General features: G+C 43.7%; 1 protein-coding gene across 21 annotated transcripts in view; it reads left to right on the top strand.

Moving 5' to 3' along the window:
* Nucleotides 1–16,354, top strand: part of ZNF592 (zinc finger protein 592) — a 59,706-nt gene that overhangs the window by 39,116 nt on the left and 4,236 nt on the right. For 19 of the 21 annotated variants that reach the window (XM_089906747.1, XM_089906736.1, XM_089906746.1 and 16 more), the window contains 6 exons: nucleotides 6,844–7,022; nucleotides 13,036–13,212; nucleotides 13,492–13,651; nucleotides 13,765–14,052; nucleotides 14,280–14,392; nucleotides 15,067–15,202. In XM_089906747.1, coding sequence (XP_089762873.1) covers nucleotides 6,844–7,022; nucleotides 13,036–13,212; nucleotides 13,492–13,651; nucleotides 13,765–14,052; nucleotides 14,280–14,392; nucleotides 15,067–15,202 — 1,053 coding nt within the window. Of the gene's footprint in view, nucleotides 1–6,843; nucleotides 7,023–13,035; nucleotides 13,213–13,491; nucleotides 13,652–13,738; nucleotides 14,053–14,279; nucleotides 14,393–15,066; nucleotides 15,203–16,354 lie in introns of those variants that run through there. The other 2 variants (XR_016392002.1, XM_089906750.1) reach the window with 2 other exon arrangements.

Here is a 16,354-nt window from a genome sequence, read left to right as displayed (position 1 = left end):
TTTTATTTGTTGGAAGATTTTAAATCACAGTTTCAATTTCAGTGCTTGTGATTGGTCTGTTCATATTTTCTATTTCTTCCTGGTTCAGTCTCCAAAGGTTGTGCATTTCTAAGAATTTGTCCATTTCTTCCAGGTTGTCCATTTTATTGGTATAGAGTTGCTTGTAGTAATCTCTCATGATCCTTTGTATTTCTGCAGTGTCAGTTGTTACTTCTCCTTTTTCATTTCTAATTCTATTGATTTGAGTCTTCTCCCTTTTTTTCTTGGTAAGTCTGGCTGATGGTTTATCAATTTTGTTTATCTCCTCAAAGAACCTTTTAGTTTTATTGATCTTTGCTGTCGTTTCCTTCATTTCTTTTTCATTTATTTCTGATCTGATCTTTGTGATTTCTTTCCTTCTGCTAACTTTGGGGGTTTTTTTTGTTCTTCTTTCTCTAATTGCTTTAGGTGTAAGGTTAGGTTGTTTATTTCAGATGTTTCTTGTTTCTTTTGTTTTGTTTTGTTTTGTTTCTTGTTTCTTAAGGTAGGATTGTATTGCTATAAACTTCCCTCTTAGAACTGCTTTTGCCTCATCGTTTTTTTTTTTTTTGATGCGATTGTGAAAGGGTTTTGCTTTTTTTTTTTTACTTTCCCTTTCTGATATTTCATTGTTAGTGTAAAGAAGTGGAATAGATTTCTATATGTTAATCTTGTACCCTGCTACCGTGCTGAATTTGTTTATCAGTTCTAGTAGTTTTTTGTTTTTTGGTGTTTTTTTTTGCGGTATGCGGGCCTCTCACTGCTGTGGCCTCTCCCGTTGCGGAGCACAGGCTCCAGACGCAGAGGCCCAGCGGCCATGGCTCACGGGCCCAGCCGCTCTGCAGCATGTGGGATATTCCCAGACTGGGGCACGAACCCGTGTCCCCTGCATCAGCAGGCGGACTCTCAACCACTGTGCCACCAGGGAAGCCCAGTTCTAGTAGTTTTTGTGTGGAGTGTTTAGGGTTTTCTCTATATAGTATCATGTCATCTGCATATAATGATAATTTTACCTTTTCTTTTTTTTTTTGTGGTACGCGGGCCTCTCACTGCTGTGGCCTCTCCCGCTGCGGAGCACAGGCTCCGGACGCGCAGGCCCAGCGGCCATGGCCCATGGGCCCAGCCGCTCTGCGGCATGTGGGATCCTCCCGGACCAGGGCACGAACCCGCGTCCCCTGCACCAGCAGGCGGACTCCCAACCCGTGCGCCACCAGGGAAGCCCAATTTTACCTTTTTTTAAAAAACTAAATTTATTTTATTTATTTATTTATTTTTGGCTGTTTTGGGTCTTTGTTGCTGCACGTGGGCTTTCCTCTAGTTGGGGTGAGTGGGGGCTATTCTTAATTGCAGTGTGAGGGCTTCTCATTGTAGTGGCTTCTCTTGTTGAGGAGCGTGGGCTCTTGGCGTGCGGGCTTCAGTAGTTGTGGCACACAGGCTCAGTAGTTGTGGCTCATGCGCTCTAGAGTGCAGGCTCAGTAGTTGTGTCGCACAGGCTTAGTTGCTCCATGGCATGTGGGATCTTCCCGGACCAGGGAATGTGTCCCCTGCATTGGCCCGTGGATTCCTAACCACCGTGCCACCAGGCAAGTCCCAATTTTACCTTTTTTGAAAACATTTTTATTTATTTTTAGTTTTTGGCTGTGCCCCATGGCTTGTGGGATCTTAGTTCCCCAACCAGGGATCAAACCCATGCCCCCTGCAGTGGAAGCACGGAGTCTTAACCACTGGACCACCGGGGAAGTCCCTATCTATTTCTTCTTGATTCAGTTTTGGTGAGCTGTATGTTTTTAGAAACTTGTTCATTTCTTCTATGTTGTCCAGTTTGTTGGCGTATAGTTGTTCATAGTATTCTTTTATGGATTTTTGTATTTCTGCAGTATCAATTGTTATTTCTCCTCTTTTACTTTTTACTTTGTTTATTTGGGTCCTCTCTCATTTCTTCTTGGCGACCTGGGCCAGAAATTTGTCAATTTTGTTTACCCTTTCAAAGAACCAGCTCTCGGTTTTATTGGGTTTTTCCTGTATTTTTTTTTAATCTCTATTTTATTTATTTCCTCTCTGAACTTTATTATTTCTTCCGTCTGCTGACTTCAGGTTTTTTGTTCTTTTTTTTTTTTTTTTGCGGTACGCAGGCCTCTCACTGTCGTGGCCTCTCCTGTTGCGGAGCACAGGCTCCAGACGCGCAGGCTCAGCGGCCATGGCTCACGGGCCCAGCTGCTCTGCAGCATGTGGGATCTTCGTGGACCAGGGCACGAACCTGCGTCCGTTGCATCAACAGGCAGACTCTCAACCACTGTGTCACCAGGGAAGCCCTTGTTCTTCTTTTTTTAATTCTTTTAGGTGGTAGGTTAGGTTGTTTGTTTGAGTTTATTCTTGCTTTTTGAGGAAGGCCTGTATCACTATGAACTTCCCTCTAAGAGCTGCTTTTGCTGCATCCCATAGATTTTGTATGGTTGTGTTTTCATTGTCATTTGTCTCAGGGTATTTTAAATTTTCCTCTTTGATTTCATCATTGACCCATTGGTTTTTTAGTAGCATGTTGTTTAGTCTCCATGTAATCATTTTTTTCTCATTTCTCTTTCTGTGGTTGATTTCTTGTTTCATGCCCTTATGGTCAGAAAAGATGCTTGAAATAATTTCTGTCCTCTAAAATTTGTTGAGGCTTGTTTTGCATCCTAGTATGTGGTCAGTCCTAGAGAATGTTCCATGGGCACTTGAAAAGAATGTGTATTGTGTGTTTTTTGAACGTAATGTTCTGAAAATATCAGTTGGTCTACCTGTTCTATTGTATGTTGTTTAGGATCTCTGTTGCTTTATTGTTTTTTTTGTCTGGAAGATCTGTCCGCTGATGTGAGTGGGATGTTAAAGTCTCCTACTATTATTGTATTCCCATCAGTTTCTCTCTTTATGTCTGTTAGTATTTGTTTTATACATTTGGGTGCTCCTGTATTGGCTGCATATATGTTAACGAGTGTAATATCCTCTTTTATAATTATATAGTGTCCTTCTTTATCTCTCATTTTGGCTTTTGTTTTAAAGTCTATTTTGTCTGATATGAGTATTGCTACCCCTGCTTTCTTATCATTTCCTTTTAAATGAAATATCTTTTCCATCCCCTTACTTTCAATCTTTGTATGTCCTTCACCCTAAAGTGGGTCTCTTGTAGGCAGCATATTATAGGCTCTTGTTTTTGTTTTTGTTTGTTTTTTAATCAACAGTCTGTCACTTTGTGTCTTTTGATTGGATCATTTAGTCCATTGACATTTAAGGTAATTACTGACAGATATGTATTTATTGCCATTTTAAACCTGTTTTCCAGTTGATTTTGTATTTCTTCTTTGTTCCTTTTTCTGTTTTTCCTATTGTGGTTTGATGGTTTTCTTTTGTGTTATGCTTGTGTCCTCTTCTTTTTGTTTTTTTGTGAATCTGTTGTATGTTTTTGATTTGTGAGTCATTCTTTTTTTAAAAAAATATCTCATGAGTATTTATTTTATTTTTTTATAAATTTATTTATTTTTGGCTGCATTGTGTATTCGTTGCCGCGCGTGGGCTTTCTCCAGTTGTGGCATGTGGGGGCTACTCTTCGTTGTGGTGCGCATGCTTCTCAGTATGGTGGCTTCTCTTGTTGTGGCGCGTGGGCTCTAGGTGCACAGGTTTCAGTAGTTGTAGTGTGTGGGCTCAGTAGTTGTGGCCTATGGGCTCTAGAGCGCAGGCTTAGTAGTTGTGGCGCACGGGCTTAGTTGCTCTGTGGCATGTGGGAACTTCCTGGACCAGGGATCAAACCCGTGTCCCCTGCATTGGCAGTCAGATTCTTCTTTTTTTTTCATTGTTGTACACAACATTTATTGTTTTTGCATTTGCTGCCAGGAATGTTTGCCACGAGTTCACAGCCAAGTTGTAGATAGTGATCTGTGACCCTCAAAGCATGACGGTGTCCACTCTTCCTGAGTCCATACCTGGACTCAGTCTCCACTTGGCTTGTTTGGGTTGGTTTAAGCTGTAAGCTGATTCAAGCCTTTCTACACAAGCTGTGTATACATTCCAAACACAGACCATCTATCACCCTGGTCGTGAAGTCTGAGAGGAACAACATAAAGTGGTTTATAGCACTTATTGATTTTAACTTGGCTCATGTCCCAAACTAGTTAGGAGATAAGGCATTCCTCAGCAGGCAGGCAGATTCTTAACCACTGTGTGACCAGAGAAGTCCTGTGAGTCATTCTTTTTGATGCTCAATTGTCCCATCTTTGATCCGTGGGAGCCCCTTCAAGCTGGCTCCTGTGTCCTTTTGATATGAACTCATTAAACCTTGAGAAGCTTTCTTACTTTGAGCCCCAACAAGATGTCCTGGGCACATTTCTTGTACTAAACCTAGAGTCAGTTGTTCTTCCAAGAAGCCAGGGTTTTTTTTGTGTGCATGTGTGTGAGAAATGATATTTAGAGGCCACATTCTGGGCACCAGAGATGCTTATTCTGCTGGATATATCTGTTCCTAGGCCTTTTCAGTGGTCAGAGCTAAAAAATATATTTTTAAAAAGAGGAAAGGAAGATCATGAGTTTATGCAGGTATTAAAATGTAAGATTATCCTTTTTTTTTTTTTTTTTTTTTTGCGGTATGCGGGCCTCTCACTGTTGTGGCCTCTCCCGTTGTGGAGCACAGGCTCCGGACGCGCAGGCCCAGCGGCCATGGCTCACGGGCCCAGCCATTCCGCGGCATGTGGGATCTTCCCGGACCGGGGCGCGAACCTGCGTCCCCTGCATCAGCAGGTGGACTCTCAACCACTGCGCCACCACGGAAGCCCAAGATTATCCTTTTTATGTAACTGATTTTATACTGAAAATCTTGGTTCCTAAGATTTTCTTACTACACACATAACACACACACCCCCCCATACACACCAATTTTAAAATATCAAAATCAATATTATTTCTAATGTTAGGACAACTGCATAAAGTTGAGGGTGTATTTGCAGTTCTTTTTGTCCTTAGAATATATCATATTAAGAATGTATAAGTCAAAATACCGTGTTTTAAAAGTCACTGGGGATAATTTTTTTCTCTACATGGTTATGTCACCTACTTGATACAGAGTTAGGTTGTTTCTGTTTTTCAGTTTTTAGGGAATGCTTTTGTTTATTTAGTTTAATTTTGTATATGTATTTGAAATTATGTAAAACATTTATGTGATTCCAAAATTACATAACAAGGTATATGCAGAAAAGTCTTGCTTCCATTCCTGTCCGTTTCACCCTGTTCTCTCTCTCCGTCCCCATAGGTAACCATTTTTTATTGACTTTTGGTTTACTGCTCCATTGCTCCTTTTTTGCAAATATGAACAAATGCGTGTGTGTATGTGTGAGAGTGATTATTTCCTCCATTTTTACACAAAAAATAGCATACTTGTTTACTGTTTTGCACCTAGAGCAATAGTGAAAAAACAACAACAAAACCTTTTATTATGGAATGTCCCAAACATATATAAAAGTGGAAAGAATGGTATAATGAACCTTCTTTTAACAGTTACCAGCTCAGTGGCCCATCTTGTTTCATCTATGTTCTTACTCACCTCTCCCCCAGTGGATTGTTTTTAAACAAATTCCAGCATTATAGTATCTATTTCAGTATATATATCTAAAAGATAAAGTTTTATCCTCAAAAAATACCAAAACATAGACATAATATCATCGCATCTCAAAATTAATAATAATTCCTTATTATCAAATCTTAATATCAAATGGCAGATGTCTCAGTGTTGTCATCATTAAGTTAGGGTTAAAATATCTGATTGTCTCATTTCTTTTTACACTTGGCTTGCTTGAATCAGGATCCAAATAAGGGCTATACATTGCAGTTGTATACACTGAAAATGTCTTTTAAGTCTCTTTTAATCTGTAAATTCCTCTTCCCTTAATCTTTTTTTTCCATTGAAATTTTTTTTGTTGAAAACGCTGGATTGTTTGTCCTGTAGAGGCCCTATATTCTGGATATTGCTGCTTAAAGCAGAGATCTTTTCCTGACCTCCCTAACAACTTATCCCTCCAAACACTCCTCTGACCCCAGGTCAGTGGCCCCCTTAGTGAGTAGTACAGTTGTCCCTTTTTTCCTAAGAAGGGCCTCTTCAGATGCAGGCACCAGCTTAGTCTCTTGCTTTCCCCCTCTGGGCTATCCCCATTAGAGAGCTTCAATGAGTCTGCCTGTAGGACTTGTTAGCCTCTGGTTCTCTCCTGGGACTGAGAACAAAGGAGCTGCTACCTATCCTGTGCTTTCCTGTGGGTGTATGTGGTCAATTGTGGCTCAGGGCACCCCCCAGAGTGGGCTGAGGTTATGGAAGCTCAGTTAGTCTGCACTGGGGCTTCTGAGCATTAACCAGGTAGGCTCAGGTCTACTTTGGAAGTCCCTGAGTCAGCTGACTAAAGCTGTTGTGTAGGAACCTGCTGAGCTAGGGTAGAGGCCCTGGTGAGTCTGGCAGTGTAATGAGGTCTTAGAATTCAAGAAGTGCCTTGGGCCTCTGAAAAGGAAAACGTGGTCCTCTGCTAAGCCAGAGGAGAGAAGTACTCACAGTCCTACATGTAGGACTAATCTTTGGGAAAATACGGTCAGGTCTGTTTTTGATTAATAAGGTGAGAGGCAAAGCTAGCTTGGGTGTCAGTGTCAACACTTCATGAGGTCTGGGGATTTCACTAGTGTCCTAGGAGAGCTGGAAGAGAGAATGGTTGGGGGAGGAGGTCATTCTGACCCATGTCCTAGGAAAGCCAGACAGCTCTGATTGGAGAGCTACAGGCCTGTGGCTCCTGTGTGAACTGCTTTCTTGCTGTTCTTTCCTAGACTTGCCAGGTGTGCCAGATGCTGCTGCCCAACCAGTGCAGTTTCTGTGCCCACCAGCGGATCCACGCCCACAAGTCCCCCTACTGTTGTCCGGAGTGTGGAGCCCTCTGTCGCTCTGCCTACTTCCAGACGCATGTAAAGGAGAATTGCCTGCACTATGCCCGCAAGGTGGGCTACAGGTGGGTGCTACCTGACTCACTGTCCTGGGCTTGCCCACTGGCTGGTTATTTTTCTGGACCAGAACTCATTTAAGACTTGACTTTTGGGAGTTCCCTGGTGATCTAGTGGTTAGGATTTGGTGCTTTAACTGCTGTGGCCTGGGTTCAATCCCTGGTTGGGAAATTGAGATCCTGCAAGCCACGAGGCAAGGCGAAAAAAAATGAGTTTTGATCTTAAGAGGCCTGAGCTGCAGCCTAATAAGAGAAAAATGTTGATTGGTATGTGGACAGACATTTTTAATCTTGTAGGGGACCAGAATAGCAAGGGGAAGAAGAATAAGGAGTTAAAAAGTTAAACATTAAAAAAAAAAAAAAAAAAAAAGCTTTGGGACTTCCCTGGCTGTTCAGTGGTTAAGACTCTGCGTTTCCACTGTAGGGCACGTGGGTTCGATCCCTGTTTGGAGAACTAAGATCCCACATGCCATGCGCGGCACAGCCAAAAGATAAAAAAATAAATAAATTAAAAAAAAAAAAAAAAGCTTTAAATGGGAAGATTTGGGGGAGATTAGAATATATATAAGCATTCACTTTGTCAGTTTGTTTTTTAAAAGTATATAAATTTGTTCACAAAGTTATCGTGTTTGGCATATTAATTTTAAAGTACTATTTCAGTAATAAATTTACAACTGTCAGTACTTTCAAATGTTCTCAATTTTTGTTAACAAATGGCAAGATGCCAAACTCAAAGGACTGTAGTATCTTTGTGTTGATTAGTTTTTGTCAGTTTGTGAGAAGCAAAACCTAAGAATGGAAAAAATCATCAGCTTCATGGTAAAACTGAGAAAACTCTATTTTAATTAAACTGAATCTTCTCCATTGTGTTGAACAAATATAAGCAAGAAGTCATTTTCAGGAAAAAGATCAAAACGAGGGAGAACACTCTCTCCAAAACTCATTGATCCATCATTTTACATTGACGCAATCAGGTCTCCTTTACTGGTTTACTGGTTGCTCAGGAGTTTCTACATCTTCTCATGCTTTACTTGATTATTTTTACTTCAGAAATATAATTTTGCCCAGCTTTATTAAGGTTTTCTTCTCTTTGGTATTAAATTTTTTTATTGATTTAGTTCATTTAATAAACATTTCTTGAGTACTTACTGTTGTCTTTAGCATTGTGCCAGACACTCAAGATACAAAGATGATTAAGACCCAGCTCCTGCCCTCAAGGGGCTTCAGTCTGATAGGTTACAGACATGCACACAAGTAATTACGATTCAAAGTGGTAAGTCCCATAGTTGAGGAATGGTCAGGAAAGCTTCATAGAGGAGATACTAGGAGATTCTAGGTAGAAGAAAGGGGAAGAGCATATCTGGCAAGAGCATAGGCAAGGGATACCAGCACACATAAAAGGACTTACAGGAATGATGAGCATTTCAATAGATGTAGGTCAGGATGAACCGGAGGAAGGGTGAGAAATGAGACTAGGGAGTTGGTAGAGGCCAGGCCGTGCAAGACCTTGTATTCCTTGGCAGACGTTTGGACTTTATCCAGTGGACAGTGATGAACTACAGAAAGATTTGCAGCAGGGGAGTGATCCAACTGGATCTGTGTTTTAGAAAGATCATTCTGGAAAGCTGACATGTATATTAGAGGGGAGAGATTAGAGACTGGTTGTGTGGCAATCCAGATGAGAGACCGAGGGATTCAGCTAAGGCATGGCTGTGGGGATGGAGAGAAGGTAAATTTGAGAGAGATTAGGAAGTAGAAACATTAGGGCTTGATGATAGCTTGTATACTGGGGTGAGGGATGGGGAGTGGTTAGTGATCTTCCAGGTTTCTCTCTTGGTATAAGCATGTCCAAATGTAGACTGATTTCTTTTACATGTTATGGAGAATGGAGAAGCTAAAGTGTATGGGAAGAAAATAATCCAGAGATGGGGTTATACAAAGCCCTTGCCTCCGTGTTGCAGAAGAGCATTGCTGGGCAGCATCCCAGGCTACATTTTAAAACCAAACACCTGAACCTGTGTTTTTTGCAGTTTTCATAAAGTTTGAAAATACCTTTCTAACTTTGACTTAAGTGTATGCTGCTTGTTTCAAGATCAAATCGAATCCAATAGCAATGCAATCAACACTTTAATTTTTGTATTTGAATCTTGAATCCAAGAAATTTTCAATAACACAGATGGATTAATAGCATTTTTTGTCTTTTAATTAAATATTTTACTTTCTTCTGTAAGAGTAGAAAGAAACCTAATGTCTCAAAAGGAATTTAGTTTATCAAGCCTTTGTAAGAAATGTCAGACAAAAAAGTATTATGATTCAGCTAGAGGTATTACTGAAGATATTGACATTAAAATTTTCAGTGATCTGTGGTTGAACTCAGAAGATATACACACTAATACAGTATTCATTATACTTAAGATCTTCAACTATTAATGTGTTTTTCTGGTAACAGCTTTATTCAGATGTAATTCACGTACCATCCTATTCACCCATTTAAAGTGTCCTATTTGGTGGTTTTTACTATATTCACAGAGTTGTACAATCAGTCACCACAATCAATTTTAGAATATTTTCCTCACCCAAAAAGAAACCCTATATTTGCAATCCTCCCATCCCCCCAACCCTAAGCAACTACTTTCTGTCTCATAGATGTGTCTTCTTCGGACGTTTCATGTAAATGGAATCATATAATATGTGGTCTTAGCCTAATGTTTTCAAGATTCATCCATGTTGTAACATATATTAGTATTTCATTCCTTTTTTGTTTCTACCTGTTGGCTATTATGAATAATGCTGCTAATGAACATTCATGTACAAGTTATTATGTAACACATGTTTTCAGTTCTTTTGGATATATACCTAGCAGTAAAATAAGGAACTACCAGATTGTTTTCCAAAGTGGCTATACCACATTTATATTCCTATCAGCAGTGTATGAGAGTTTTGATTTCTTCACATATTTGTTATTGTCTGACATTTGCTTATAGCCGTTGTTGTGGGTATAAAGTTGTATCTCATGATTTTGATTTGTATTTCTCTGATGGATAATTATGTTGAGCATATCTTCATAAATTTATTGGCCATTTGTATATTTTCTTTGGAGAAATATCTATTCAGATCCTTTGCCCATTTAAAAATTGTGTTATTTGTCTTTATGTTGTTGAGTTGTAAGAGTTCTTTATATATTCTGGTTACAAGTCCCTTGTCAGATGTATGACTTGCTAATATTTTCTCCCATTCTCTGGGTATTAATTTTTTTTTTTTTTTTTTTTTTTTTTGGTACGCGGGCCTCTCACTGTTGTGGCCTCTCCCGCCGCGGAGCACAGGCTCCAGACGCGCAGGCTCAGTGGCCATGGCTCACGGGCCCAGCCGCTCTGCGGCATGTGGGATCCTCCCGGACTGGGACACGAACCCGCATCCCCTGCATCGACAGGCGGACTCCCAACCACTGCGCCACCAGGGAAGCCCTGGGTATTAATATTTTTTAGGAAATTCTCAGAAGGTACCTATGTTCCATTTCACTGAGCTCTACTACAGAGTTTTACAATATTATATTTTTAGAATTCTATAAATTATTCTGCTCTTTCTTGAAAATTTGTGACCAGTGTCATAAGGGAGCAAGTTTAGACTGTTTAATAATGTGTTATTTTCTTATTATTTGTGGTTATTGGCAAAGCTAAATATTTTACTGCTCTTTATCTTTTCTAAAACTTTATGTGTTTGACAGCATATGGTTCTATAATTGTCTGTTTTCTCTTTTTCTCTTAAACAGTTGGTAAAGAGCTGTGTCATAGGGTTGGATTTCTCTTCTGCAGAGTTTTTCATCAGTTTGTAAACCCTGCTTGATTCAGTCCTTCACTGAGGCTACTTGGCACATGTTCTTTTACCCCTTTATATTCTTACTTTCCATGAGGTTTCTTCCAGGAATGTCTGCTGGGTAAATAGAATGGATTTTCCGTCGCATTTACATTGCTCCTGTAGGAGTTTGGTCAAGCTGCACAAATAAAACCACTTAGGAGATTCCTTACATGTCAGGTGTATTTGCCACTTTGGATGAATTTGGAAATATGTGGATTTTTTTTCTCCTCATAATTACTTGTGGTATGGATGTACTTCTGTGTGCTAGGAGTTGGTCACTATTTTGTTTAGCAGGAGAGAAAAGAAAATATAATTTAAGTGTAAGTAGTTTGTATAGCTGCTGTAACACACGTACACATTTAGTAACGAATGCTCATAGACCTCAGTTGCGAACAGGCTTTGAGTTCTGTGCACTTCTCCTCATTGCTAATTAAGTTTGCAAAAGGTGATTCTGTCCCCCACCCCCACTCCCCAACACACACAAAAGGAAGAAAAACAAAAAGGACTGGTCAGGATTCTGTGATGAGTTATGTGGATTGCAAAAATGGGCTAATGTATTGAAATGCAGGCTAATATTGGGAGTCAAAGAATTCTTAAGTGAAGGGATGTCCTTTCAGTAAAGCAACAGCCTCCCTACTAGCCTCTATTTAGCCTACTGGGATGTCAAGGTTATAGGAGCAAGCAGTATTGCAACTAACGGAAAATAATAGTTATCTCAAGAGGAATAGCTGGGAGCAGGGAAGGTGTTTTCTCATGTAGGGGAGACCTGTGTGTGTTTATAGGCATGAAGAAAGACTGAACACATGAGAGGGTCTAGGAACCTGAATAGATGCAGGTTAGCCTGGAGGAAGGTCACATCATTTTCTGATACTGAAGGAAGGAAACACAGTATTTATAGAGAGATATTCTGAAGTTGAAAGAAGAGTACAGCAGACCTCAATTTCAGAAAAACGGTTTAAGACAGTTGATACTTTACAAAAATAATATATGCACTAAACAAAACTCAGAAAATTTGAATTGGTAGGGAAAAAAAAAAATGTTATCCATAGTCCCGCCAAGGAGACACTAGAACACTTATGAGCTGCACGGTCCAAAATGGTATCAGGGGGACTTGCCTGGTGGTGCAGTGGTTAAGAATCCGCCCCCCAATTCAGGGGACACGGGTTTGATCCTTGGTCTGGGAAGATCCCACATGCCACAGAGCAACTAAGCCCGTGCGCCACAACTACTGAGCCCATGCGCCACAACTACTGAGCCCGCGCGCCTAGAGCCCGTGCTCTGCAACAGGAGAAGCCACTGCAATGAGAAGCCCACACACCGTGACGAAGAGCAGCCCCCACTCACCGCAACTAGAGAAAGCCCGTGCATAGCAACGAAGACCCAACGCAGCCAAAAATAAATAAACAAACAAAAAATACATTTATAAAAAAAAAAGAAAACCCAAAATAGTATCAGGCACATGTAACTACTGAGCACTTGAAGTGTAGCCAGTGCAACTGGCCATTTTATTTTATTAATTTAAATTTAAATAGTCACATGGACAGTGCAATATAGAACATGTCCATCATCACAGCAAGTTCCATCAGAGAGTGCTGCTCTAGAGCATTTCTTCTTGGGCTTTGAGGGCTGTTTATTTTAATGTGGTTGTTATGGCGAGTGTAGCATTCCGTAGTTGTACATTTTATTCAGTGAACATCCCTGCCTGTTTGGCTCCAGCTTGCGGAAGACACAGGCTTTCTGCAGTCTCCTTCTGAAATTCCTCTTGGACTCCTTCAGTTGTTATCACACTTAAATGGATACTGTTGATGTCATTTTTGAACCATTCTCTACCCTCTCCACCCCCACCAGATTCTCTTGGCTGTGTTCAAGTTTTTGGTTTGCAGAAGAATATTTTCTGGCCAGTGAGGGGAGGGGAGGCTGTCTTCCCCCTTTTCTACCAGGTTGGGTGTTGGGCTTGGGGGACCCTGGGTGACTGCATTGTGCCAGGCGGCAGCAAGCAGGCTCTCGAGGTGTACATGTGGAGGATAGAAGACTGAGTGCATGAGGGAGGAGGAGAGGGAGGGTCCCTGAGATGGCCCTGTTCCTGTCTTCCATTCCTCCTTTTCCAACACTACTTCTCGGTCTGACATGCCTACTCCCCCCGCACCCCCCAACATCTGTTATCCAGGTGCATCCACTGTGGGGTAGTCCACTTGACCTTGGCCTTGCTGAAAAGCCACATCCAGGAGCGACACTGCCAGGTTTTCCACAAATGTGCATTCTGCCCCATGGCCTTCAAGACTGCCAGTAGCACCGCGGACCACAGCGCCACCCAGCATCCCACCCAGCCCCACAGACCCTCCCAGTGAGTGCAGCTCCAGGGCCAGCAGGCCTGTGGAGCAGAGCTGATAGATTGGGTGCTCTGTGGGGAGGTGTTGGGATGGACTGGGAAGCCTGGGCTAGTGGCAGAGATGCCTGGAGTCCTCTAAAGACATCCTGAGTCTGCTGAGTATCAACGTTGGCTCAGAGTATTGCTTCCCCAAACCTGACCCTGGTTCAGAGAGATCAGAGATGGGGTGGAGGGGCCTTGTGGTTCTGCCAGCGCAGCCTTGGGTACCTCACACGCTGGGGCTTGTCTCGTCAGGCTCATTTATAAGTGCTCCTGTGAAATGGTCTTCAACAAGAAGAGGCACATTCAGCAGCATTTTTACCAGAATGCCAGTAAGGCGCAGGTGGGCGTCTTCAAGTGCCCTGAGTGCCCGCTCTTGTTCCTGCAGAAGCCAGAGTTGATGCAACATGTCAAGGTGGGACGCGTTGGGGAAGGAGGCTGGGGAGAAGGGCACATGCCTCAGGCCGGGGGTCTGACTCTGTGCATCTTTCCCCTTGCCCAGTCAGTAATCGCTCTCCCCATCCCCAGAGCACCCACGGTGTTCCCCGAAACGTGGACGAGCTGTCAAGCCTCCAGTCTTCAGCAGACACATCTTCAAGCCGCCCTGGCTCTCGAGTTCCCACTGAACCCCCAGCCACTAATGTGGCTGCTCGGGGCAGCTCCCTGCCCTCTAGCCGCTGGGGCAGGCCAGAAGCCCATCGCAGGGGTGAGGCCAGGCCCCGGCTGAGGAACACTGGCTGGACCTGCCAGGAGTGCCAGGAGTGGGTTCCTGATCGGGAGAGCTATGTGTCCCACATGAAAAAGAGCCATGGTCGGGTAAGTGTAGCCACACGGGCGCAGTGCAGCCCCAGATTCTCTGGACTTCTGTCCTGTGGGGTCATAGCCCCCTTATGTGGACAACTTCCTGGTGCTTTGGGCATGGTGGGTACTACAGATCTTGAGGTCTTGGGGCATCCTCCTTTCTGCCTTCATCATCTGAGAAGAAAAATGCACCCAGAACTGTCTTACGGTTCTGATGCTTTGCATCCTGTCATCTCCCATAGACGTTGAAGCGGTACCCATGTCGGCAGTGTGAACAGTCCTTCCATACCCCCAACAGCCTGCGCAAACACATCCGCAACAACCACGACACAGTAAAGAAAGTCTACACTTGTGGGTGAGTCCCTGGGGGCGGGAGCCCGGAGGCCTGAATTTATCAAGACTGTCCATAGTACCACTGGGGCTTTTCTCTGCTGTGAGATTAGGGCTCAAAGGCAAGAGATAAGCAGGTTTCTAACGGGAATATGCTGTGGCTAGGTCAGAAATGAGGGCATTCCAGAAATAAGCTGCTAGAGCCTGGTGGCTCTGGAGCCCTCCCCCTTCCCAACTCCCTAACCCCAGGCTGGCCTGCCAGTCAGCAGTGGAGGGCCCTGAGGTTTGAGAGGAGTGGTGGCAATGTGAGCATGTGCCCCGGTCGGCTGTGAGCCTTCAGCACCGTCTGTCCGAGCTTTAGGACAGGACAGGCCACTCTTTCAGGCTGACCACTAGCCCAGCACTTGGGTCTCTGGACCCTGATACCAGAGAGTGGAGAGTGCAGTCATAGCTCAGGGCCAGTACAGATACTCTGATTTGCTGTTGTTGTCTGCCACCTTGGCTGGCTTGCTGGCTAGATTTCTCTGGGGAGTACCCAGCACCACCCAGCCAGCCTGAGGGCCGCTCTGCCTGCTCCAAACTCTCTCCCCGCTGGAGCCAGAAGCAGTTTTGCCTCTGCCTGCCTGCCAGACCTGCCTGGCCCCCCTGGGCCCCGGAGCCTGTCATCTTACATGACCTCTTTCGGCTGTACTTTTGCAGGTATTGCACAGAGGACAGCCCCAGCTTTCCTCGGCCCTCCCTCCTGGAGAGCCACATCAGCCTTATGCATGGTATCAGAAACCCTGATTTGAGCCAGACGTCCAAAGTCAGACCTTCGGGCGGACATTCCCCTCAGGTGAGTGTGGGACCCCTGCCAACTGGAGCAGCTTGCCCAGTGCGGCTGGAGCTGGAGGGGCACTAGGAAGGCTACAGGGAGCCCATTTGTCCTTGTGGCCGTGGAGCAGCCAGCAGTGACAGCGTCCCTCAATGCCAGTCACTCTCTAGTCTTGTGTGACCTGCCTGGGGACTGCACACAAAGAAAGGACAGGAACAAAGACCCACAAGGCAGCCCGTTGACCGTTTTTTCTTTATGTTTCCCTGTCACTGCGACCCCCTTCCTTGGGTGTATGCTGCATTCTGTGGCCATCGGAGTACTTTCACACATACCCTCCTGCTTCTGCCCCTCTGCAGTCCTAGGAGGCAGGGGTAGGCAGGGCTCACTGTTAGGTGAGGGTGGCCATGCTTGGCTGAGTCACCTCCCCACCCCCACCCCCAGTTACAGAGGAGCCAGACCTAGACTCCTGCTCTCCTGGACCTTCGTCCTCTGGCCTCATCCCTATTTCATGCCCTAGTCCATTTCTGGTCAACTTCTGGAGCAGCCTCCTCGCAGTAGGGTCTTCCCACTCCACGGCGAGGGGCTGCTGCTCAGAGGGGCAGGCATGTCTGGGAAACTGCCTGGATTTTGAGGAGTTTCTTTAATGGCTATTCAGAGAAGGGCCCTGGTCTGCAAAGGCCCTTTCACACACAGCAGGAAGGGTGTCAGTTGACATTTTGGCAACATCTGTCTATGATTAAAATGCATACCCTCCCTTCTCTGCCAAATGCATACATCCTCTGATCTAGCAATTCTGCTTCTAAGATTTATCTGTCAGATATCTTTGGCCTTGGGCATAAAGAAATGTGTCAATATATGTTTTTAAGTGAAAAAAGCAGGGTGAAGAAGAGTGTGCGTGTAATGCTATCATTTCATAAAAGGCAGTAGTTTTATTTCTGTGTACAGATAGAATATCTTTTGGAGGAGCCACAGAACCCAGGTAATACGGTGTTCTCTGGAGAGCAGGGCTGGGGAGCCGGGCAGGAGGGACTTAATCTTTTCTATACCCTTCCCATATCTTTGGAATGTTGTGCCACATGTATGTGTTACATTAAACAAACAAACATAAGAAACAAACCAAACCTAAACCAGAATTTAGGGCTGTGGTGAGCCTGGCCTGGGTGGTGATTCTGT

This window comes from Delphinapterus leucas, chromosome 2, assembly GCF_059928025.1.
Source record: "Delphinapterus leucas isolate spDelLeu-1000000601 "Yukka" chromosome 2, BTC_Dleu_Yukka2, whole genome shotgun sequence".
Taxonomy (NCBI): Eukaryota; Metazoa; Chordata; class Mammalia; order Artiodactyla; family Monodontidae; genus Delphinapterus; species Delphinapterus leucas.
The sequence above is the reverse complement of the archived record's forward strand: the minus strand, read 5'-3'. Positions and strand labels throughout refer to the sequence as shown.